The sequence below is a fragment of the Charadrius vociferus genome, unplaced genomic scaffold, assembly GCF_000708025.1.
Source record: "Charadrius vociferus isolate BGI_N301 unplaced genomic scaffold, ASM70802v2 scaffold406, whole genome shotgun sequence".
NCBI lineage: Eukaryota > Metazoa > Chordata > Aves > Charadriiformes > Charadriidae > Charadrius > Charadrius vociferus.
Genome location: NW_009648948.1, coordinates 1602452 through 1623594, shown reverse-complemented (window position 1 = coordinate 1623594; position 21143 = coordinate 1602452). Strand labels below are relative to the sequence as shown.

The window sequence follows — 21143 nt, the reverse complement described above, 5'->3', positions numbered from 1 at the left end:
CCCACATGGAATTTTGTAGAGACTTCTCATAACTCTTTCTCCACTCTTTCTTGTTTCATTGCAGTTATTTCTTTGTATTAAAAATGCATCAATTAACATTACATTACATCAATTAACATTACATTTCTATGGTATTTATTCTATGGTATTTATGACCTATTAGTTCCCGCGGTTCTTACCTGCTAACTCAACTGTGACAGTCAGCTTCTACCCTAACTTTCTGAGATACCTGCATTGACATCAGCCCTTGATGTAAACAGTTTGCTGATAAGGAGCTGTGGCTGAGTTCAGCAGTTCGCAAGGCGTTATCAGGGTACAGTCATAACTGTTGGGTATAAGCTGTTTGGTCTTGAGAAAGACAAGGTGGCCTATAAAAATTGTCAGTTGTTTTAACTTGGTGTATTACTTTATTGCTCTGGCTGTCTGATAGTTTGACCAGTGATTACTTTGTAGTGCTACTTTGTGTATTATGTATATAATGCCGTAATTATTTCTTTTACCTCCTTAATTGGGATATAAAATTAAAGTTGGATTTAGTTTTGACAGTGCTTTTGAATGGTAGCTTAGTAAACTTAAGTCAGTGATTACAGAGGTTTTTAATACATTTTAGGGAGAAAAAATAATCAGAGGTTTGGGAAGGAAGGAAGAATTTTAACATATTCAAAGCAATTAAGTTGATTGATCTTGACTGTGTACTAGAGTAATATTAGTATAGTACACTATAATGTGATGCGTGTTAGTATGTTACACTGTCTTAATTGTAAAGTATGTTTATCGTAGCATACAGTATTAATAGTAGAGCTTACTTGCATTGACTTAGCTCCGATCACAGTAGGTTATAAAATCAAGAACAACGCTATGGACCAGGTTTAATTCCCGAGCTGTGAAGATGTGAGACAAATTGGAGATAAACTGCCAGGCTTGGTTTTAGATTTAACCTGCACAGATGAACACACAGATGGATATCCCCTAGCTTGCTTTCAGGGAAATACACACAAAATTGATCTTACTAAGTGGCTAATGTTTCCTGGTGCTCTGAAGGAAGACTAAGCAATAAGCTGCTGTTGGGGAAGGTGAGCATCTGCACTCCTCACCCCCTGGTAGTGTTCCTCTCTCCTGCCGGTGTTGAGCAAAGCTTGCGGTTCATTCTGATTAGAAACAGCGAAAGAGATTGCACTGTTTTGAAAAATGCATTTAACCCATAGGTATTTTGAGACTTTGATCTCATGGAAACAGTGTAAGGTGGCAGGCAGTTTGAAATGGGCAGTCCTCTATGCATTTCTTTTTAGTTCTTGTCAGCCTGTAATAACAGCAAAACAATAGTAAATATTCTACGAAAAAAATAATTACATTAATTAGATCTCATTAATAAGGAAAATTCAAGGAGAATTTCAGGGAAACTGAAACATCTGTAACAGTGGAATGAAAAGGTAAACTTGTGCCTTTAAATGCAAGTAAGTATAAGGCAAAAGGAGGAAGTTATGGATTCCAGAAATTACAAGAAAGGAATGTGTTCTGTGAGCACACATCTACATAGAAGAGCTTAGGAAGCGGGAAAAGAGAGAGGTGGACAGGGGTACATCCCAGTGGTTTAGCTTTGCTTCGACAGCCAATATAGCAGTATACTCATTTCATCTGATGAGTGTGTTCTGGGGCTGCTTTAAGCTGCTGCAGAATGATAGAGCCAGGATACACTGCAGAACAGGGCTATAAATAAAAAACGTAACTCATTTTTTGAATATTCTCATCAACCAGTTGATCTGTGTTATAACACCCTTTGGTGTTTTTATTGTGGACTTCAAGGAAAGCTTGATGTGGGAAGGACAACAAAGCAATTACTACGCGGTTTGTGTTGACATGGAGTTACAGCTGAGAATGTAGTTATGATGAAAAAAATGGGTACTATACAGAAAATTTAGTATTATGGTTAAATTTAAAAATGTGAGCATATTACAGTAAAGACAACCTGATATTAAGACTTCCAGACTTGTTAAATTGATAGTGGGAGAGAGGGAGCACTGAGAAACCTTAAAAGGAAAGATTGCCTGAAGTGCTAAAAGCTGGGGGGGGAAACAAAGAAAAAAAAATCTGAGCAGTTTGTTACAAAATACTGAGAAAACTAAATGTTCTTTACAAAATAAAACATTAGCTGTAGGTTATGTTAAAATATTTTATTTTACCCAAGCATTGCTTTGTTTTTTCCCACTTCAAGAGTTTTCCACCAAGCCGTACGACATAACCAGAGGAGTAAGGTGGCTGCTTTATTCTGTGGCTGCAAAAGTGGTGGTTTGCATTTGGATATCTACAAAGAATAGTATTACTGGCATGATACTACTTTCTGTATTCACAGGGCCATTTTTAATTCAAGCAAAACACACTGATTCAACTAATTCTGATCCTAAAATTTGTAAGGTAGAGGATCCAAAACAATCCAAGAGGAGATTGTAATAAGGATTTAAGCCATTTTCGAGATTAAACCTGCCTTACTTGCAATGTTCCTCTTGTTTTTTTCTTCTTTCCTTTTTCCTTAGTGGTACTTGATTAATTTTTCCCCTTGAGTCCACTATCTCTTGTTTTAATTAATGTACTCAAACTCTTCATTCCCTCTTGTATTTCATCCTCTTTTGATTACTATTTGTCTTTCAGCACTCTTTTCAGTACTTGCTGCTTTATCTCTTATGTAAAGTTTTGGTTTTCTAGTATTACTAAGTTTACATAGATGTATCTTTTTCTACATTTTGCTCTCTAATACTCCTTAGTAAATCCTAGACCTCCACTATTAAGAAGCAAATTATATTTTGAGCTTTCTCAGTTTTCTGCTCCTTTTTCCATGTTTCCACTTTTATTTGTCTTGTCAACACTTGTGATCTGTGTGTGTTCTTTTGCTTCATTTTGCATCTCCAAGTGCTGTTCCACGCAGCTAAAGCTGATCTCGGTTAGAGCTGCCATAGTATTGCTTTTCCTCCACCCTTCTCATGAGACCTACCAGCAGTTTATCTTTTCTTAGTTCAGAGGTGACAGTTCCCTCTTGCATTATTTTTTTTACAAGCATATCCGACTTTTACTGATTTTGGCTCTGGTTTGTGCTCTCTTGTTCTCTTACCCGTGCCAAAAGATGTTGAGCAACTATTCGTTGTGTTGTTTTAACTTCACTTTTAATATGATGCTTCCTCTTACTTTTCCACAGTAGCCAAGTTCCAATAAAAAAAAAATAAATCCTCAAGGGCTTTTTTCTACAGGGTTTCAACTAGTTTTTCTTTGTAAATCCCTTGTAAATAAAGATCCTGTCTCTGCTCTGTAACTCGCTAATCCAGGCAGAGAGTCATTGATACAAAAAGCCTTTGAGACAGCAGGTACAGTATCTCTGCCATTTCCTGGGAGGATTTTTTTTTTTTTTCAGATAACATATTACATATTTAAACCATAGCTGTTATTAATTTCTACTCCTTCTCTGCAAATTGCTTAATGACTAGGCTTGCGATACCTAGAAAATTTCTTAAAGTTGATGGAATGGGAACTCGAAGTTCTTAATTTTATATAATAGATATATATTTGCAATAAGGAAAAAGCAGGACTCTAGCCTAGGGCTTCCTCCTTACTAATTCAAGCTTCCCCCCCCCCCGCATCAAATAAATGAGATGGGCAGACACCAGTCAGTGTTTGCCCGGTGACTGGGGAACTCTGAAAAGCAAGGATGGGTTCTGGGAAGCCTGGAGCTCTTGTTGGTCTCTTTGGTGGTGCTGTTTTTGATAAGGTGCTGCAAATGGCCGACGCTGCTTTTATGCCTTCCACATACTGCAGCAGCAAGCAGTTTACATAAAATTGTAGCCAGCCTGTACCAAGTGTATTTCTTCAGAGCTGTATTTGAAAAGATCTCCTGCAGTTGACAGTGGCTCCCTTGAGGTAAGTAAGGCAAGATCAGTTGTCTTGAGGGACAAGAGGTGGAGTATGGCAGTATGGCGGTCCCTCAGCAGCTGCAGGGGACCAGCGTTTTTGGCCTGCCAAGCTCTGTCAGACCTGTGGTTGCTGTGAGGGAGGAAGGGTGCCATAGAGGGTTCTTGCTCTCTTTTTTTGTTGTTGCTTTGTTTTCTTTCTCAGGAGATAGTATTTTTTGTGGGGTCTGGAGCCTGTCACATCAGCTGAAGATCTCTAGATAATTACTTCTCTTTCTGTAAATTTTTTTTTTAGGGCTTCTCTTTCATCTTCCCTTCTTTCTCACTTCTGAGAAACACTGAGACATAGGGCTAGAAATGAGAGTAACAGAGGCGTGAGGAAAGGATCAGGACTTCACCAGGGGAAGCAGAAAGGCTGAGGGAAGGAGGGGGCAGCCTGGCTTACATAATCCTCCTGGGGCTCTCTTTTGCCGCCAGACTTCCTGGTAACCGGAGGTACCATGTTTTATGGAGTTTTGTTTTATGTATCGGGAGAAATTTAGACATTGACTAACAGGACATCGTGTTTCTCTGGTAAAGAAAATATCCTTTGGCAAAAACGTGTATGAAAGGGGTGTTGAAGGTCGACAGTGTGTCTGTGGGTCACTGCTGAGACGTCCTGTCAGCGTGAACCTGCAGGCGGGACAAGCAAGTTCATAGAAAGTAGAAGGAAGGAGGGACTTCTGTAGCAAATATCCTTGGATGGACACTCAAGTGAATGCGGATGGTTGCTGTGAAAGAGAGTTTGAAGTTGTTTGAAGCAGGAAATGTGGATAAGCGTGATATGGTTAAGAGTCCGCAGAAGGTGGGGCCCTCGCTCTCCTGAGGGAGGAGCTGAGGGAACAAACTTGCTCGATCTCAAGATGTGAAGCCCAAAGGGAGATCTTAACCACTTTCCTCAAATAATGAGAGACTAGAGAGAAGGTGAAGCCAGGCTCTTTGTGCATATCTGTAGTAATACGTTTGCAGTTAACAGATACAAGTTGAAATGTGGGAAATTCCAGTTTGACATAAGGGAAGACATTTTTGCCGTGAGGTGGTCCGCTACTGGAGGCATAAGGGCTCGGGGGGGCTGTGGGGTAACCATGCTGGGCCGTACTGGGAGCTCAGCTGGGCAGCCTGATCTGGTTGTCCCTCCTTTGGAAAGGTGTGGGCTAGCTCACAGGGGTCCTACCAACTGTAATTATTCTACAATTCTAGACTTCTAAGGAAAATAAGTAGCTGTGAGTTTGACCTTGCGCAGACAAACATTTGATAAAAATCATAGGAAACAGAACAGGATTAAATCATCTGTTTTAAAATAATAATTATCTGTTTATTATTTTCAAAATGAGTGGGTTAAACCTTTTAGCTATGCAGAAGAATGCATAATAAAGAATCTGTAGTATATAAAGCTTCTTCCAGTATGGTGGAACGAAGATCCATTATTTTTCCTTCAAGGAGTACTTGGTATTTTTGAAACTGGTTTATTGTAATCGCTGTGAAATGTTGTAGAAAGCACAAAGATTGTATATTGGTACATTATAAGTAGAAATGAAAGTACTGGTACAAAGCAATTTTTCCTAGCTGAAATCGGTTTATCAGACAGATTGCATATTTTCAAGGCCTTTGCTATTATATTATCCCACACCTGAGCTCGGCATTTTAACAAGAGACACCTGGTACCGAGCTTCAGTTCACACAGCAGGTACTCGTAAAGTGTTGATGACTGGCCAAACAGCCCGGGACTAGGGCTGTGCAGGACCATCTCCGCTCAGTTACTGCACCTGTGGCCTCTTGTTACCAACAGCAATAATATTTTGACTCTGCCCTTGGCTACAGAAGTGCTTACACATTTATGCTCTATCGTGTGCTCCTGTTTGGATTGTCTGGCTCTTCTCCTGTCGCTGAGCCCCACTGAGAAGCGTCTGGCTCCCTCCTCTTCGCACCCTTCCCTCAGGTATTTATTTATACATGTAGATAAGATCCGTACCCAAGAGCGGGGAAGAGCTTAGGGCTGCACTGGGCCTCTCTCCTCACAGAGGGAAGCTCATGCGGTTGCATGTTAACTGCGCAGGTGAGGGGTGAGTCTAGATGTGAAAACAGTCTTTGATAAAAGCCCTCTGAAACAGTAAATACACCTAAATGGACTTGTTTCAAATATTTGCATGGTTGTCTCTTACATTTAATGTTCAGCTCTGCCTCCGAACTGCCTATGTTTATATTGCTGGATTTCAATAACTTCTGACAGAGTGCAGCCAAAGTCTGCTTCCACATACGCAGTGATAAGCTTTAACTAAGGTTGTGATCCTGGAGCCTGCAGTCATAGAACGGTTTAGATTGGAAGGGACCTTAAAGATCATTTAGTTCCAGCCCCTTGCCCTGAGCAGGGACACTTCCCACCAGACCAGTTTGCTCCAAGCCCCGTCCAGTCTGGCCTTGAACACCTCCAGGGATGGGGCAGCCACAGCTTCTCTGGGCAGCCTGTTCCAGTATCTTACCACCCTCACAGTAAGGAATTTTTTCCTAATATCTAATTTAAATCTGCTCTCTTTCAGTTTAAAACCATTACGCCTCATCCTATTACTACACTCCCTGATAAAGAGTCCCTCCCCATCATTCCTGTAGGCCTCTTTTAGGTACTGGTGCTATCATTGTGAATAAATTGAAAAATATAACCTCTTTATTTGGCAGTGCTCTGAGAGGCAATGTTACAAATTAGAAATAAAGGACACAGTTATGTGTGTGTACATAAGAAACAAAGAAAAAAAATACCTCTCTCAAACTTACATTGCACCTGCATCTTGAGTGTTGAATGCAGTTCTGACCATCCCATTTTCAAAAGGATATACAAAATTAGAGAGAAAAACCCAAGCAATGAGGAAAAGAATGGCAAATAGAAGAACAGTTATTCACTCTTTGCAAAAAAAGATCCCAGGTGTATCAAATAAAATGATCAGGCAGCAGCCTTAAAAATAGAATGCAGTACCTTCTTAAGGAATATAGAGCTAAACTGCAGATTTCATTGATGCACAGTTTTGTCTATATGAAAAGTACAAATGAATTAAGAGATGATAGATCTACTAACAGCTATTAAATCCAGTAGTGTAAGTATGAACTTGCAGTTCAGGTAAACCCAAACTAGTGCCAAATGCAAGAGTAATCTTGCGGTGAGTGGTTGTACTTGCACTCTCCCTAACACCTAGTGCTGGTTACTGAGTACAAAAATCCATACGTTAGTGTTTGTTTCATCAGATCCACAAGGAATGTTATTCTTAACAAACATTGCCTTACAGCAGATGTGCAGGAAACTGCGGCAATGAGTAGTGCTCACAGAAATTAATCTCTCAACCAGAACTAAGTAAATAGGTGGAAAGTTTTGGAGGAACGTAAACCCAAGAACACCTTGGAGTCAGTACTTTCCCTCTCTCCTCAAGCATAAGTGTCCTCCTTGGTCACAGACTTCTCATTCAGCCAGAGTGAGCTGAGGCAATGCAGGGCAGAGTGCGGCTGCTGGATGGCTGCAGTTGTGGGTGCTTCCAAGTGCAAAAGCATTAAGGCTTTACCAGGAACAAAGCACTGCCTTTGGAGTAGCAAAGGCTCCTGAGCTTTTTACTCGTGTTCATGTTATCTGCTGTTGTTGGAGTCTGAAGTTATCTGAGAAAAAGGTGGGTGCCTTGTGAGAATTGCCACTTCAAGCCATCAAAGCATGAATAGGTCTATTTTGTGAAATCATTCAGTATGAGCACTAGATGTCAAGTTCAGTGGCTTTGGTTATTATTTGGCTTCTGTTACTCCGTCAGTGGCATTAACATCAAGATGAAAAGCAGCTTACAGCTTCCAAATGCAAATACTGTGGAGCCATATCAAACCAGCATTTTGTCTGCCTTAAACTCAGAGTAAGGAAGTTTTCTTTAACAAAATTTTAAGACTTGAACACATGAAGTGTACTATTTTTTGATGTACTAAATTATGTAGGCCTACTTCTTTGTCTACTAGTTGTTTGTGGAATCAGCATGCTTTTTTCCTGAGGAGCATTATTTGCCATTTTATCAATTTAATTACTGTGCAGTCCTTTGGCAGTGTTGGCTGTCAGCTTTAATTCTAGCTGTTCTAAATAATTCTGTCACCAGCAAACTTTGTCTGCTCCATTATCATTCTTTCTTTCAAAGCAATTCTATCTGCTACTTAGCACATTTCTGTCAACACCAATGCTCAGAAAGATCTACTGATAGGTTCATTCCATTCTTACCAAACTAACCATTTTTGCTATCTTTGCTTTCTTGTCTTTTAAATTTAAATTCTTTATTATTGCATATCAACTTCTGTAAGAACTAAGATGGAGATCATTATAGGATTTTGAAAATTAGTGTGTTGCATAAATGTATGACATTTAGCTACTTATTAATGCCTTACGGAGCTCCAAGAGGTTTGTGAAGCATTACTTCACAAAAATAACATCAACCCTTGAATAGGACCACCAGTTCTGTAGTACATCACCTTGCAGTCTGGCACAGCAATAGGATTTAACGGTACGTAGTTCTTTGGGTCACTCCTGGATTCTTTATTTTTTCCTTTTTTATTCTTCTGACATCCAGGATAGTTTAAGCAAGTAGCAAATTCTCACGTTATTGGAGCTTGGGAATAGTAGACATTAAGTTTCTATCACTTTTTAGTATAAGAATGTGTACATATTTCTTGCAAAAAGGGGAAATAACTGTATTGTTATTGACACAAATCATTGTCCCCCTTTGTAAAAATTTCTGACAGTCTTCGGTATATTTCTTCCCATATCTGTCATGAGGGAATCATTACCTTCACTGTTACCTTCCGGATCAAATAACATTTTGGTTTTTTAAGAGATGAACAGTTCAAATCATATGAAACGTTAGTTATACAGATGAAGTTATCAACTTCTTAATCTCATTCAGAACTTTGAAATTCTAAGTGTAATACAGAATTGCTCACTCTAAAAACGAAACATTTATCTTTGAATTTGGGTGTCAGAAATAGCAAGGCTTTGATACTGGAATTCCACTGTTCAGTACAGTTGAGCCCGATGATGGTGAAAACAGTAAGTCCTCCCAGCTTTACTGACATTTTTGACAACCTTTATTGATACTCCATATAGCTATTGGTGCTACTAACATTACTGGTTGTTCTAAGTCAGTTTCCATTTTAGTAAACAGTAAGAGATTATATTAAGGCTTTTATATTGGGCAAGATGTCTTCCTTTAGGTTTAATTTGGTTGTGAATGGTCAGCAGAAACAGTTCAGCTGATTTGTCAAATGACAGTGAATAAAAAATGTTTTCTTATTTATCTTAAAATTCGGTAAACCAGAACAATAACAGATTTCTGGGCCTTGTATTATGGAGGAGGTAAAATGGAAATTCTTTAGTAGTGGTCCCTGTGAATGTGCCTCTTTCTGTCTCAGTTAATTACTGTGTATGTTATATGTACATGCCATCGTTGGACATGTAATGAGCACGGAGTAGGAACTGTAGGTGGCAGTCAGGCATTGGGAGGAGAGAGCACAAAAGGTCCGTAAGAATGATGAAAGGACTGTAACGACCAAAGCTTCCTCCATTTTTACATCACATTTTTTAACATTACATTGCGATAGAGAAACATGTTTCCACCCTCAAGTATCTGTTCGTGATGACAAGTAACAAATTACTTTTTCTCTGTTGTCTCATGCAAACCTGTTCTATTTGTGTTTCTCATACTGCTTAAGACTCACAGGGGGGTTACCACAGTTCTCTGTAATGGCTTTTCTAGTCTTTATCTAATTCCAAAAAAATTTCTTGGAAGGATTTTTAGCAAAATCAAGATCTGACAATTAAGGAAAAAGCTTGCCACTAAATCCTTGTCCTGTGTAACATTTACATCTATATTTGTTCTGAAATCTAGAGTATCATTCTTGAAAATGTCTAGGCAGTGATAGAAGGGGAGAGAAGCTGGGAGTTTCTGCTGTAGATGTCTACTATGAACCATCAAAACAAGAAGGCCCACTACAAAAGCTTCATTGTTGTTTTTTAATCAGTATATAGAGTTGTATGATGTACAGTAGGTTGAGAGATGAAGGGACTTAAACAATCAAGGTGTCATCAGGGAGTAGAATATAGTAAGTTAAGGATTGTCCAGTGAATTCTTGCAGTGTGGTGGTGATGATTTTTTGATACAAGAAGATTGGAGAACACAAATGGAAAACACTTACCTAGAGGTAGTTCTCATTATTGGGATGGCAATGAGCTCGATCATTAGAATAATAATATTTCTAGTTCTATGAGAGCAAAGTGAAGGGCAGAGCAATGATAATGGTATTCAAAAGAGGAAGAGACTATAAAAAATAGATACACAAGTCTGAGTGGGAAACGCAAACAAGTTTTAAAAAAAAAAAGAGCTTCCTGCTCCAAAAAATTGCACTCAAGACTCAAGTGCAAAATAACCTAACGCAAAGGAGGAATAGGAATTATAGCGAGAGAACAACTTGTTTGGATCATCCGCTATGGTATGGCCTAAAAATCAAAATGGAATGTGAAAAATCAAAGAATCAAAGGTAAATATTCAAGAATTGCAGGAGCATGTTGGACAAAATCAGAGCAACGCATGAAGTAAGTAAAACAAAGTTAAGGATAACAAAATTATATTCTAGTGTGTAAATTAATAAGCAGAAGGTCAATTAAAAAATTGGACTGCATCAGGAGAATACACTTTTCCTATGTATACTGTGTGTCAAGTGAATGGTAAGTAGTTAACATTGCAGGGAGATTTCAGAGAATGCATTCAAACATATTTTGGGAACTGACAGATAATTGGTTTTGATTTTGTTGTAGGAGTGTAGACTTAGATGAACCATTAGAATTCTTCTTAACAGTTGCCTGTGATTCTCTGTTTGATAAGGTTTTAATTGCACGAGGCTGTATCTTCTTTTCTGTTTCATTGGGATTCCTGCAGATTCATTCAGTAAGAGTTCACTGTCAAAAGCTGTGCTAAGGATCAATTAGGGCTGTGTCTTTTAGGAAGATACTGGCTTTTGAATACTGCATCATAGGTGGCAGAAGTTGGGCGATGTAGAGTCCATGCAACAGGAAGAATTGGGGAATAGGGTCTTCTATTCCTGTATGTCCTGTGAAAGCTGAAATTCAACTAAGTATTTAGGCTAACTTCTTTCTAGAATCCTGACTTCTGGTTTCAGTAAAGTGTTTCTGTTTTCAAGCTCAGAAATCATTAGAAAGCTAGGATCGCTGATGGGATTCAGGAGTCTCAACGTCTATTTGGATGTGCTTCAGCTGTCCCAGTACTGCTTCCATTTAGATTAATGATTAATGCCTATTGATTCCAATGAGGTAAGATCTACTTCAGTGTTCCTATGTGATTGTGAGCAAGCCACAGAAAATAAACTTTTTTTATTGGCGTGAGTAATTTCTGGTTAGTTTCAGGCAGCTCTCTTCTGGGAACAGTAAATGAAGTGTTACAGAAGTGTACCATGACCCAGGTTGAGCGGTGAGAAATAATGTGCTCTTTATGGTTTGACTTCAGTCTTTGTTTATCATCCTTCATATGGAGATTTGTCACTAACGCTTCTGAGACGATTAAAAACTGCACTTACAGACATTGTAGAAGTGGGTTATTTCTTATGATCTAAATGGTAAGTGGGGAGAAAGGTATATGAAATCCACATTGAATGATATTGAGGGAAAGAAATATTGCCCATCCAGCAATTCTGTAATCATCATCCATCCTTGCAAGATCTTTATTAAACTTGCCCTGTCTTGACAATTTCAACAGTCAAAATTACTTCCCAGTGCTCTGATCCCAACTATCGACTTTCAGCTAATGCAAAAGATTACATTGCCTTTTTCATGTGATACTTTCCAGTGCAAATATTCTAGCGTCTTCATCTTGATGCCTTTATAAATCTTTCTTCTGGCTACTGTTTTTCCAATTTGTGTTGTTGAGAGATACTAATCAGTCACCATGAATTTAAGGTCCCACGATTAATCCTTCTTTGGCAGGAGACAGCGGGCTTACTTTATATCCATCGACTTTAGTCTCGAGCTGCAATTTTCCCACCACTTCTCTTGCAGCTTACTCAGTTTGGGCAGGTGGTCCCAAAGAGAACGGATAAAATTGGCTGTGTAGCTTCTGTGAATAAAGATACCAGAGATTAAAACTGACTATATAGTATAGTTAGTATATTACATAGTATATAATTTATTACCAACTGTCAGGAGTTTAGGTGTCAGGAGTCCATTTACTAGGGAGTAGTTTGGTTTCATTAGTAGTGTTTAAATGACTGTGGGCTGTTATAGGTGGAGTACCATTTATGCAGTGGCCTTGTTCCTGTTGCATAGACTTCCCTTTCCTATAGAAATACCAGAATTGCCATATGCAGGAGGCCATTGGAGTGTAGTATTTGGTATGATGATGTTCTCTGATTTCCAGCAGCGGTTAGTACCTTCTGTTTCAGAGGAGGAAAGGTAGTTGTGGGACAATCTGCATCCAAAGAGTACACTCTTTAACGCCCAGTATTAAAAGTTGGTTGTTGCTCAAACTTGAGAGCTGACACATCTTACAAAGCTCTTGGAGATTTTCATTGTTACTTTTCTTTTGCAGGGCTTACTATTATAACTGGGTAGTGTTCTCACTACAAATACATGTTTTGAAGCCACTGAGTCTGTGGTATGTTGTATCACCTGGAAATGTCATATCTTGTTTTGTGCAGTTTGTTGTTTTTTAAAGCGTATTCATCCGATTTTGTATAGGCCCTTTTAGTCTTTCTCTTCTCTAGTTGAAACAATGTGTCATTATTACAACATATAACACCTCTGCACAGTCATCAGTAGGAATCCTAAAGTGCACAGGAGATAGATGATGCTGTCTCAGTTCTAGTCATGGAAGGTAAAAAGCCTTTCCGTGATTCAAGAGAAGCTGCCTGTGGTCTGTAGTCCTGTGTTCGCAGCCTCTCCCCTTGGCCAATTTAGTGGGCAGGTTCCATGTGTCTGTGGCACAGTGTGTACAATTTGCTGTCTGGTGGTGACATGGAGGGTATGTGCATCCAGTACGAGCCATGAGCTTCCTTTGCACAGTTACTGCGTCTGCAAAGTTGCTGAATTAAAGAAGCATTGCTTTAAGCAGTCACCTCCTGGAAATGGATTCCTTGAGAAAAATTTTTCAAGGAAAATTTCTGAAGGGTGGTTAGACACTGGCCCGGGTTGCCCCAGAAGCTGTGGCTGCCCCATCCCTGGAGGTGTTCAAGGCCAGGTTGGACGGGGCTTGGAGCAACCTGGGCTGGGGGGAGGTGTCCCTGCCCAGGGCAGGGGGGTTGGAACGAGATTGTCTTCAAGGTCCCTTCCAACCTAAACCATTCTATGAAAAATTATACTTGACCTGACTATGAAGTAACATGCAGGAGGTCATGTAAGAAGTAACAATATCTGTGCCACTAGTAATAGTGTCCACAGTATAATGGCATTCTGTATCCTCAGAGAGAAAAGATACAGAGAACCACAACAGAATCATACAAAGTTGAAGGGAGATTTGAAATGAGTGAAGTGCATTTTGCTTACGGTATTTTTACTTTTTTGGACAAAGTAACATGTTTATGTATTTTATGGAAGCCATTTAAGGCTATTAACAGAAGTCATAAATAGATCTGAATAAAATTAGAATTAGGGCTATAAAAAATAAAACAACAAAGGTCAATAGGTTATTCATTGAGGATTATATTACCAATGAGAAGTACAGATGACATCATGCAGTGAGAGAAAGAGGTATGAATGCAGCTGAGGTGGATTTCTAAGAATAGCTGCCCACTGTTCAATGCACTGAGACATACTGAAACTGTTTCACTTATTCAAAACAGAACTTTCAATATTGGAGGAGACATTAAAATATAGCTGCATTTAGAGATTATTTCAAAGCTGATAAAACGGGTCTTCAGCTGTCATATGGTAGTACTCTCTTGGGTTTTATATAATATGTTGCATTACAATTGTTCATTGCAAATATGGAAATTACCATGCATGAACTTAAATCACCATTGTTAGAACTGAGGTTGGCAGTGTTACCCAGTATGAAATAGATAACAAGTAAATGTTACTTTATGAAGAAGCACAACCAATCCAAGAAATTGATAGTTAAGTTGCATTGTAAAATGGTAGCCCTACTAAGAAACTTAGGATCGGTGTGCTGTAACTGTGCTTGCATATTTTGAAATGTGTGTGTTTCTAATGCTTGATTTTTCAAGGAGTAAAATATCGGAATTCAAACATTCCCATAATATTTAATATGCTTAACTTATCTTTATTTTTCCTTTGTACAAGGACTAATACTATTAGCTGTTAAGCTTCTATTGTGTATGATGGTTTGAATTTTTGGAGCTGTGCAGTGGATCGTTAATCCAATTGAACTTTTTGGAAAAGCAGGGAGACTTCATGATTGTGATGTTAATGTTATTGGCATGGGTTTTGTAGTGCTGTGGTTTGCTTGAGTTTTCTGCATTTCCTCCGTTAACAAAAGAAGATTGTGAAGTGGCAAAAAGAAGATCGTGCAGTAGCAAAAAAAATGTTCTTTATGTTGACTTGTGTTACACAGCTGAATATTTAGACAATGTGTAGTTGCAAAGGAAATGTGTAAAAATATTAATTTACACTGATTGAACTTAGGATCACCTCACAAGAATTTTCATTTATTGCTATTGTGTTGTTATATTTTCAATTTTGATAGCTTTATTCAATTTACAATGAAAAGTTAATTCTGTTGACTTTGCTGTTCAGGTAACTGGGGGGAATGGCATAATCCAGATGAACGAATAACATAGGTGCAATTGGCTGCTTTTGGTCCCAAGATGGCTCACATCTTGACTGAGCCCTTTGGAGCCTTTGGTTTTGGGAAAAACTCGCTGACAGTAGCACTGTATGATCTGCATGTGCTGTAGCTCCGTTCCCATAGTGCTGTGCCGAAATCGGTAAGCTGTGCTGGTCCTGAGCTAAGCAGTTTGAAAATCACTCCTGTGCCTCTGCGTAGAGATCATGGTATAACTGTAATCCAGGTGACCTGACGTGAAAAGTGGAGAATTACTAGTAGTGGCTGTGGAACTGAAAGATGGTCTTCATTTTATTTTGCACACAAAATTAAAAACACTTGGTAACTGCAGACATGGCAGGACTCCTACATTTCTATCACTTCTATATCACATTTGCTCAGTTGTAAAAAGATGGAAAATTTCACTAACTCCTAATCTGACAGTAGTTTACAGGACAGGTGATTTATTTTTTTTTCCCCCACTTCTTCAAGAGGCAGTCTTGTTCAATGTGTTCCTGTTCTTATTGCATTATATACTCTTTCATCTGTATTACTGAGCTGTAAGTTTAGCAGTAGCAAAACATTGATATTTTGATGTAACAAAACGGGTTTTGTTGATTTCTTTTGTTCCTTCATTGCATTACAGGTACTGTAAGAATTGAAATGTTCAGGAACATGCAAAATGCAGAAATCATAAGGAAAATGACAGAAGAATTTGATGAGGTATAGTATGCAAATAGTTCTTTAAACATTATTAAATATTCCAATATACTTCTGTTTTAAAATAAAAATGCAACGGGCAAGAAACCAGTGGATAAGCAATGTCTTAGTATGAGAAATTGCATTCAGAAGCAAAGCAGCGATTTAAACTATTGGATGAGTCAGCATGAGCTATAGGAAAGAATAATAATGGAAAAGCAAAAGGTAATAAAATAATTTGAAAAGGTAGTTACAGTCCCTCATCTTGAAAAGTCAGGGTTGTGGATTGAGTAGGATCTGAGTGCTGAAAAGTTTGTGAACTAGCCAGTTTAAGGGCATAAGTGTACTATCACACAAAAGCATGGAGCAAGCTCACACCCTGTGGTGTAAGAGAGCCTGGCCAAGTCTGACTGCCAAAACTAGCTTGGGTTCATGCTAGCCCTGGGCTGGATCTGTGTAGACCCTCATATATCTTTGTACAGCTTTAAGGATGTCCTTGTCTGTCTGCACCCTGGGTGTTGGAGAGGTTAATAAGAGCAGGCAGTAAGAAGAACTGTAGAAAGTTTCCTCATCCCACTGAAATTGGTGGTGGTATTTTGGATTCTGAAGTTCATCTCAGAACTGCTATCGTACAACAAAGAACTCTAGATTCCTGAAAGAAGACTGCAGGCTTTTGCAGCATTCTGCTCCGTTTGATGTCTGCAAGTTAATGTTTTGTTCATTTGAAATGGCAATTTAAACCAAATAGTAACTTGACATGAAAATTACCATTTTGGAACAGCATTACAGAAAGACATGCTCTTTCAAAAGATCTGAGCATTTTGTTTGAAACAAGTGTATTACAATTCAGACTGGGTATCTTCTGTCAAAATAAAAATGTCTTTTTAGCTTTGAGATTTTTGAACTTTGATTTTCATGTTAAATATTCTGAATGTTCGTTTTGCTTCGTGAGGAAAACAAATGCTGAAACAGGAATTTTCTGCAGGACAGCAGTGTCTTTTTCTGAACATTTCTAAATGGAATGTCAAGGCTGTGATTCAAAAAGTTAAGCAGGAAAATTATAAATTTGAGCACTGCTCTCTTTCAGAATTATGTCTGCACGGTTCCCACCTTGTTCATGGCCTTGAACAACAAAATGTTTAACTATGGCTATGCGGATGCCTCTTTTGCTGTATTCGCTCAGGGCCTTTCTGTACAGGTGGGATAGGGTAAATAAAATTTAGGTGTACGATGACGAACAGAAGGATTGTATCAATTCATGCTATGTTCTGGCTGAATTAGTTTTGCTTTTTAAAACATCACTCCACCAAAGTTAGTAAAATGCAGTGAATTTTTACTAGTGTAATGTGAAAACAGAATTGGATATTGTCTTTAGTCTAGCCCCATTGTACAGAATAGAATGGCCAAGACACTGTCTAAAAGCCAAAGAACATCGATTTTGCTTAAGGGAGGACTGTCTCACAGTTGATGGAAGAAAGTATTTGTCAAAAAACCCTTTCCAAAAACTGTCAAAGTTTTTGCTCAAAGGAGAAAAAAACCCTCTCTTCCTTATGCACAGTATGAATGTACATATAAGCAGTGTATCTCAAAGTATTACAGTTAGTGGTACATTAGCTTTTTTTCTCCATTACCTAAAACTTTTTAGAAATTTTCCAGTTCTAACAGAAAGTTTCCATTCTAGCTTCTGCCCCAACACTTGAATGGATTTGTAAAAGAGTTTGTGGGTTTTGGTATAAAATCATGAAATTGTTAGTCTTAGAAATCTTAGTCTTTGAAATCTGGAATACACTCATACCCTGTTAGCAGTGGAAAATATTTTAGAATTCAGTGCAGTTTTCTGCTGATGTTCATTTATCAGATGGTAAGTTTAAATTGTTATATGACCTATTTCATATTATTTGTTGTATGACCTATGCTCCTACTGGCAGTCATAATATTTCAGATTGATCTGCACAGGTTGTCGTTGTCAGAAAAAAAGATCTGCCAAAATTTAAGCTTTTAGAATAAGAGCAGCTTACATTACTGTTCAGCGTAAAACACATAATGAAACAAACAAAATCTTCCTTGTTCTTCAGCAGATTGTAAAATTTCAATTGTGATTGGCATAGGATATATATGGTATATAGTACCTGTTATGGTATAAAGTACCTGTTGTCATATTTGTGACATGATAAATCATTTCTACAAGTCCACAGCTAATAGGAAAAAAAAGTAGAAGTGTAGTATTAGCTAGGGTAAAATCTTGCATTATCTGTTCATTAGCACAATATGCTGCCCAGAAAATACCTTAATCTCCATTGAAGATGTTCAGATTTGCTGCTTTCTTTACCTTTGCAAGATTGCCACATTGTTTTCTCAGTGCTGCAGTAATCAGCTGGCTGCTGGTCCTAATTTCTGCATTTGTGGTAGGGACTGAAGCACTGATTTTCCTCATCATGAGTGGAGGAACACTTGTACAGGACTTATATTTTGGAAATAACTTAGTTCATTGCTGCCACAGGTTCAGTTTGGGGTGGAATTCCATGGACATTCATCTGCTGCACTATTTGGATGTGTGGCTTATGACACAGGCATTTTGTAGATAAATTCCCTCGCAATTCCTGTGCTAAAGTTAGCAGGTGGACAAAAACTCATTTTGGTTTGAGTTTTCTAACCTTTGGACCATCAAATATCACCTGTCAGTGTCACTGATGTATCACATTTTTATAGGTATTCAAGAATAAAAGTTCCAGTAAAGTGGCTTTATTGTCTATTTATACTTCCTATTTCAGCTAGAGATGTTCTTCATGCAGTCTTCATATGCTTTTCAAATGGATTGTCTAATATGCAATTGTAGGTTAAAAATAAATCGTATAAATGTGAGTAGTTATGCACAGCACTAGAGATTCTGAGGATCTGTTCCAAAAAATTATATATACATACCTCTAGAAAGTATGTATTATATCTGTAATATGTGCAGAGTTCCCACAGGTACTGTGCAGGCAGGGACTCAGTCTGGAGACTATTTGTGAAAATAAGGTGTAAGCAGGGAGAAGAAAAGGAGTCTGGGGTGTTCATATGGAGCTGCTATCAGTAAAACATTGAGGAAAAAGCTCTAACATTTTAATTTCAGTCCTAAAGTTAAATAAATATGAGACTAATGCAGTGCTCCTATTTACACGACAAGACAATGTACCTTCCATTTAGGCATAAACAAAGAACACTTGGAAACACATGGTGCAGCTGATGATACTGCTACATATTTTAGACTGTTTATCTGGGTTTCTATGACATAATGTTTTGGTCTGATTCACAGAAGTTCTGAGGGCTCGCAGCACTACGCAAGGAGATATCTTTGTCAGGAGCTTTACGACCCTCTACCCTCTGAGTTGTTTGTTTTTTAAACCAAAGCTCTTATTTCTTTCAAATTGGACATTCAAAGTTAGAAATAAAAATACTGCTCATTAAGATAATGTAATTCAGCATTTCAGTGAATGAGACAGGTCATTAGAAGTGCCTTATAGTTTTGTCTTTCTAACATTTGAGCGTTTGCCTTTGCAATTTTCATCATTTTAGTATGATTGAAATGTGTGTAATTTGGTTAAATTTTAAAGGGTTTTTGCTGCAGGGGCATATAGTTCATGAAGTTTAGGTGAAAGGTTATTTGATTACAGTTCTCCTACACTTATGTTACTGGCTTTACATGGTTCAGTCTGGGTGATAAGACAAGTCCTGGGAGAATAGAAGTGCTTGTTCTTCACAAAACCACAGAACAAATATGTACAAATGGATTTAACTTTGATACTACTGACTTCTTATCTTGGGGGAGAGATTCAGGATGGAGCATTATTGCCTTGATGTTTTGGAAAATCTGGAATTGGAAGGTGACCAGGGAGGTTGTATTTAGTCTTTTTCACTGAAGGGGATAAAAGCATTTTCTAATGGGGGGGGCGCGAACAGGCAGCCTCACTAAAATGCAATATTGCTTGAAGTGAGAATAGTAAGAGCAGACTTGGAGAGGAGTTAAACTTGAATAAACACCAGTCTTGCAATAATCCTTGGAAGATGGGGTGTGTGAAACTCTATGGGTATATGAATCTGTAGCAAAATTTCCATTACTTCTATTAGAAGGCAGGTTTTACCACTGGAAAGAGAGTAAGTTTATAAAAGGGCAGTTTTTACTTTCTGATAAGATCTCAATTGTAAACTTGAGTAAAGCAGTTTGTGAGGAGGGACAGCCTGTTGATTAGAATATTAACATGGAGTTGAAGTGGGGATGGAGAATGGCACAAACCTTCAGTCACGTAAGCCTTTCTTTAGGTTTTGACCTTAAATACTTTGAAATATTCCTTTCTCATACTTTCCCCCCCCACTTCCTAACCCAAGGCACAAGGAAAAGAATTGAGTCTTGATGCATATTTTGGACTATAGAGAGCTAATACTGCAAGTCTAGAACAGTTATCATGAAGCCTTTATAAAAGTGGTTTCATGTCAACAAGCTGCTTTGTTTCTTGAAGAATAATATGTTGGTTTTATTTGTCATTCTCCATTTTCTTGAAGGAAAAAGATTGTGTTTAGCTTAGAAACTTAGACCATGATGGCTACAACATTAAAATAATTTAAATGGGGAGACTTTTAATACTTCATATTTTGATTTTCTTGTTCTTCAGGACAGTGGTGATTATCCACTTACCATGCCTGGGCCACAGTGGAAGAAGTTTCGATCCAACTTCTGCGAGTTCATTGGAGTGCTCATTCGACAGTGTCAGTACAGCATCATTTATGATGAATACATGATGGACACGGTGATCTCTCTTCTGACTGGTTTGTCAGATTCCCAGGTCCGGGCTTTCAGGCACACCAGTACATTAGCTGGTAAGTAAGGTAGCACAGAGAAGAGTTTTTTCAAAGAAATTGCTACTGTTTAGCCACTTTGAGAAATACTCCTAATTTTGATTGAGGTGGAATTTGACCACCACTGAGAACTCTGGAAAGTTTGGTCACATCCAAGTACCATCTATGGTATAACTATAATTAAAATACACCTTTTTGTTTGGAAAGGAATATGCTGAGGCACTTAGTCTCAGAGATTCCTGTCATACCCAGGGGGTGCAGTGAATCCAAACGGGTGGCATGCTTAGGTCATGTATTTTGTCTATTAGTTGTTCATTTGTTATATAGAATGTCTTCATGATTTTGTATTTTAGAGTACAAATTTATTCTAAGTAAGTGTCAAGGAAATTGTATTATCAAAGAATTTGAGTCCACAGAAAAATAAAATCTGTGCCTTCGCTCTTGAGAAGCATTAGTTTGGGGAGCACTGGGCCATAGCAGTAGGTCTCACTGTCTTCTACCTCCAGCCACGCTGCACCTTTCAGCACGCCTGCCTACATCTAACAAAAGCACTGGGTATACAATTAGATAGAAGTAGACTTATCTAGAGTGGATTTCATCAGACCTGTATAAGGTGTTTCCGGTAAGATGGTTGAATTGCTCTCTAGATGCAATTATTTTTCTCCAATTACAAAGCCATACTGGGGTGGCTCGCTTGGATGTAGGTGTGTAAAGCTGGTCATGTCAGGTGATACATTTCTGCTCATCTCATGTGCTGAAATACAGCTTCTTGGAAGATTCTTCTTCCTGGATTGTTCATCGATCATGCCAAATATTTGAAGCCTTTACCGGAGACATTTGTCATGATCTGAATATTTCTACTGCCAATATTTGTTACTGATTTAGTCTG

The 21143-nt window shown here is 38.3% G+C and overlaps 1 protein-coding gene across 2 annotated transcripts in view; it reads left to right on the top strand.

Moving 5' to 3' along the window:
* Positions 1-21143, top strand: part of STAG1 (stromal antigen 1) — a 151121-nt gene that overhangs the window by 44391 nt on the left and 85587 nt on the right. For both annotated transcript variants that reach the window (XM_009887368.1, XM_009887367.1), the window contains exons 5-6: positions 15369-15445; positions 20071-20275. In XM_009887368.1, the coding sequence (XP_009885670.1) occupies positions 15369-15445; positions 20071-20275 (282 nt within the window). The remainder of the gene's footprint in view (positions 1-15368; positions 15446-20070; positions 20276-21143) is intronic.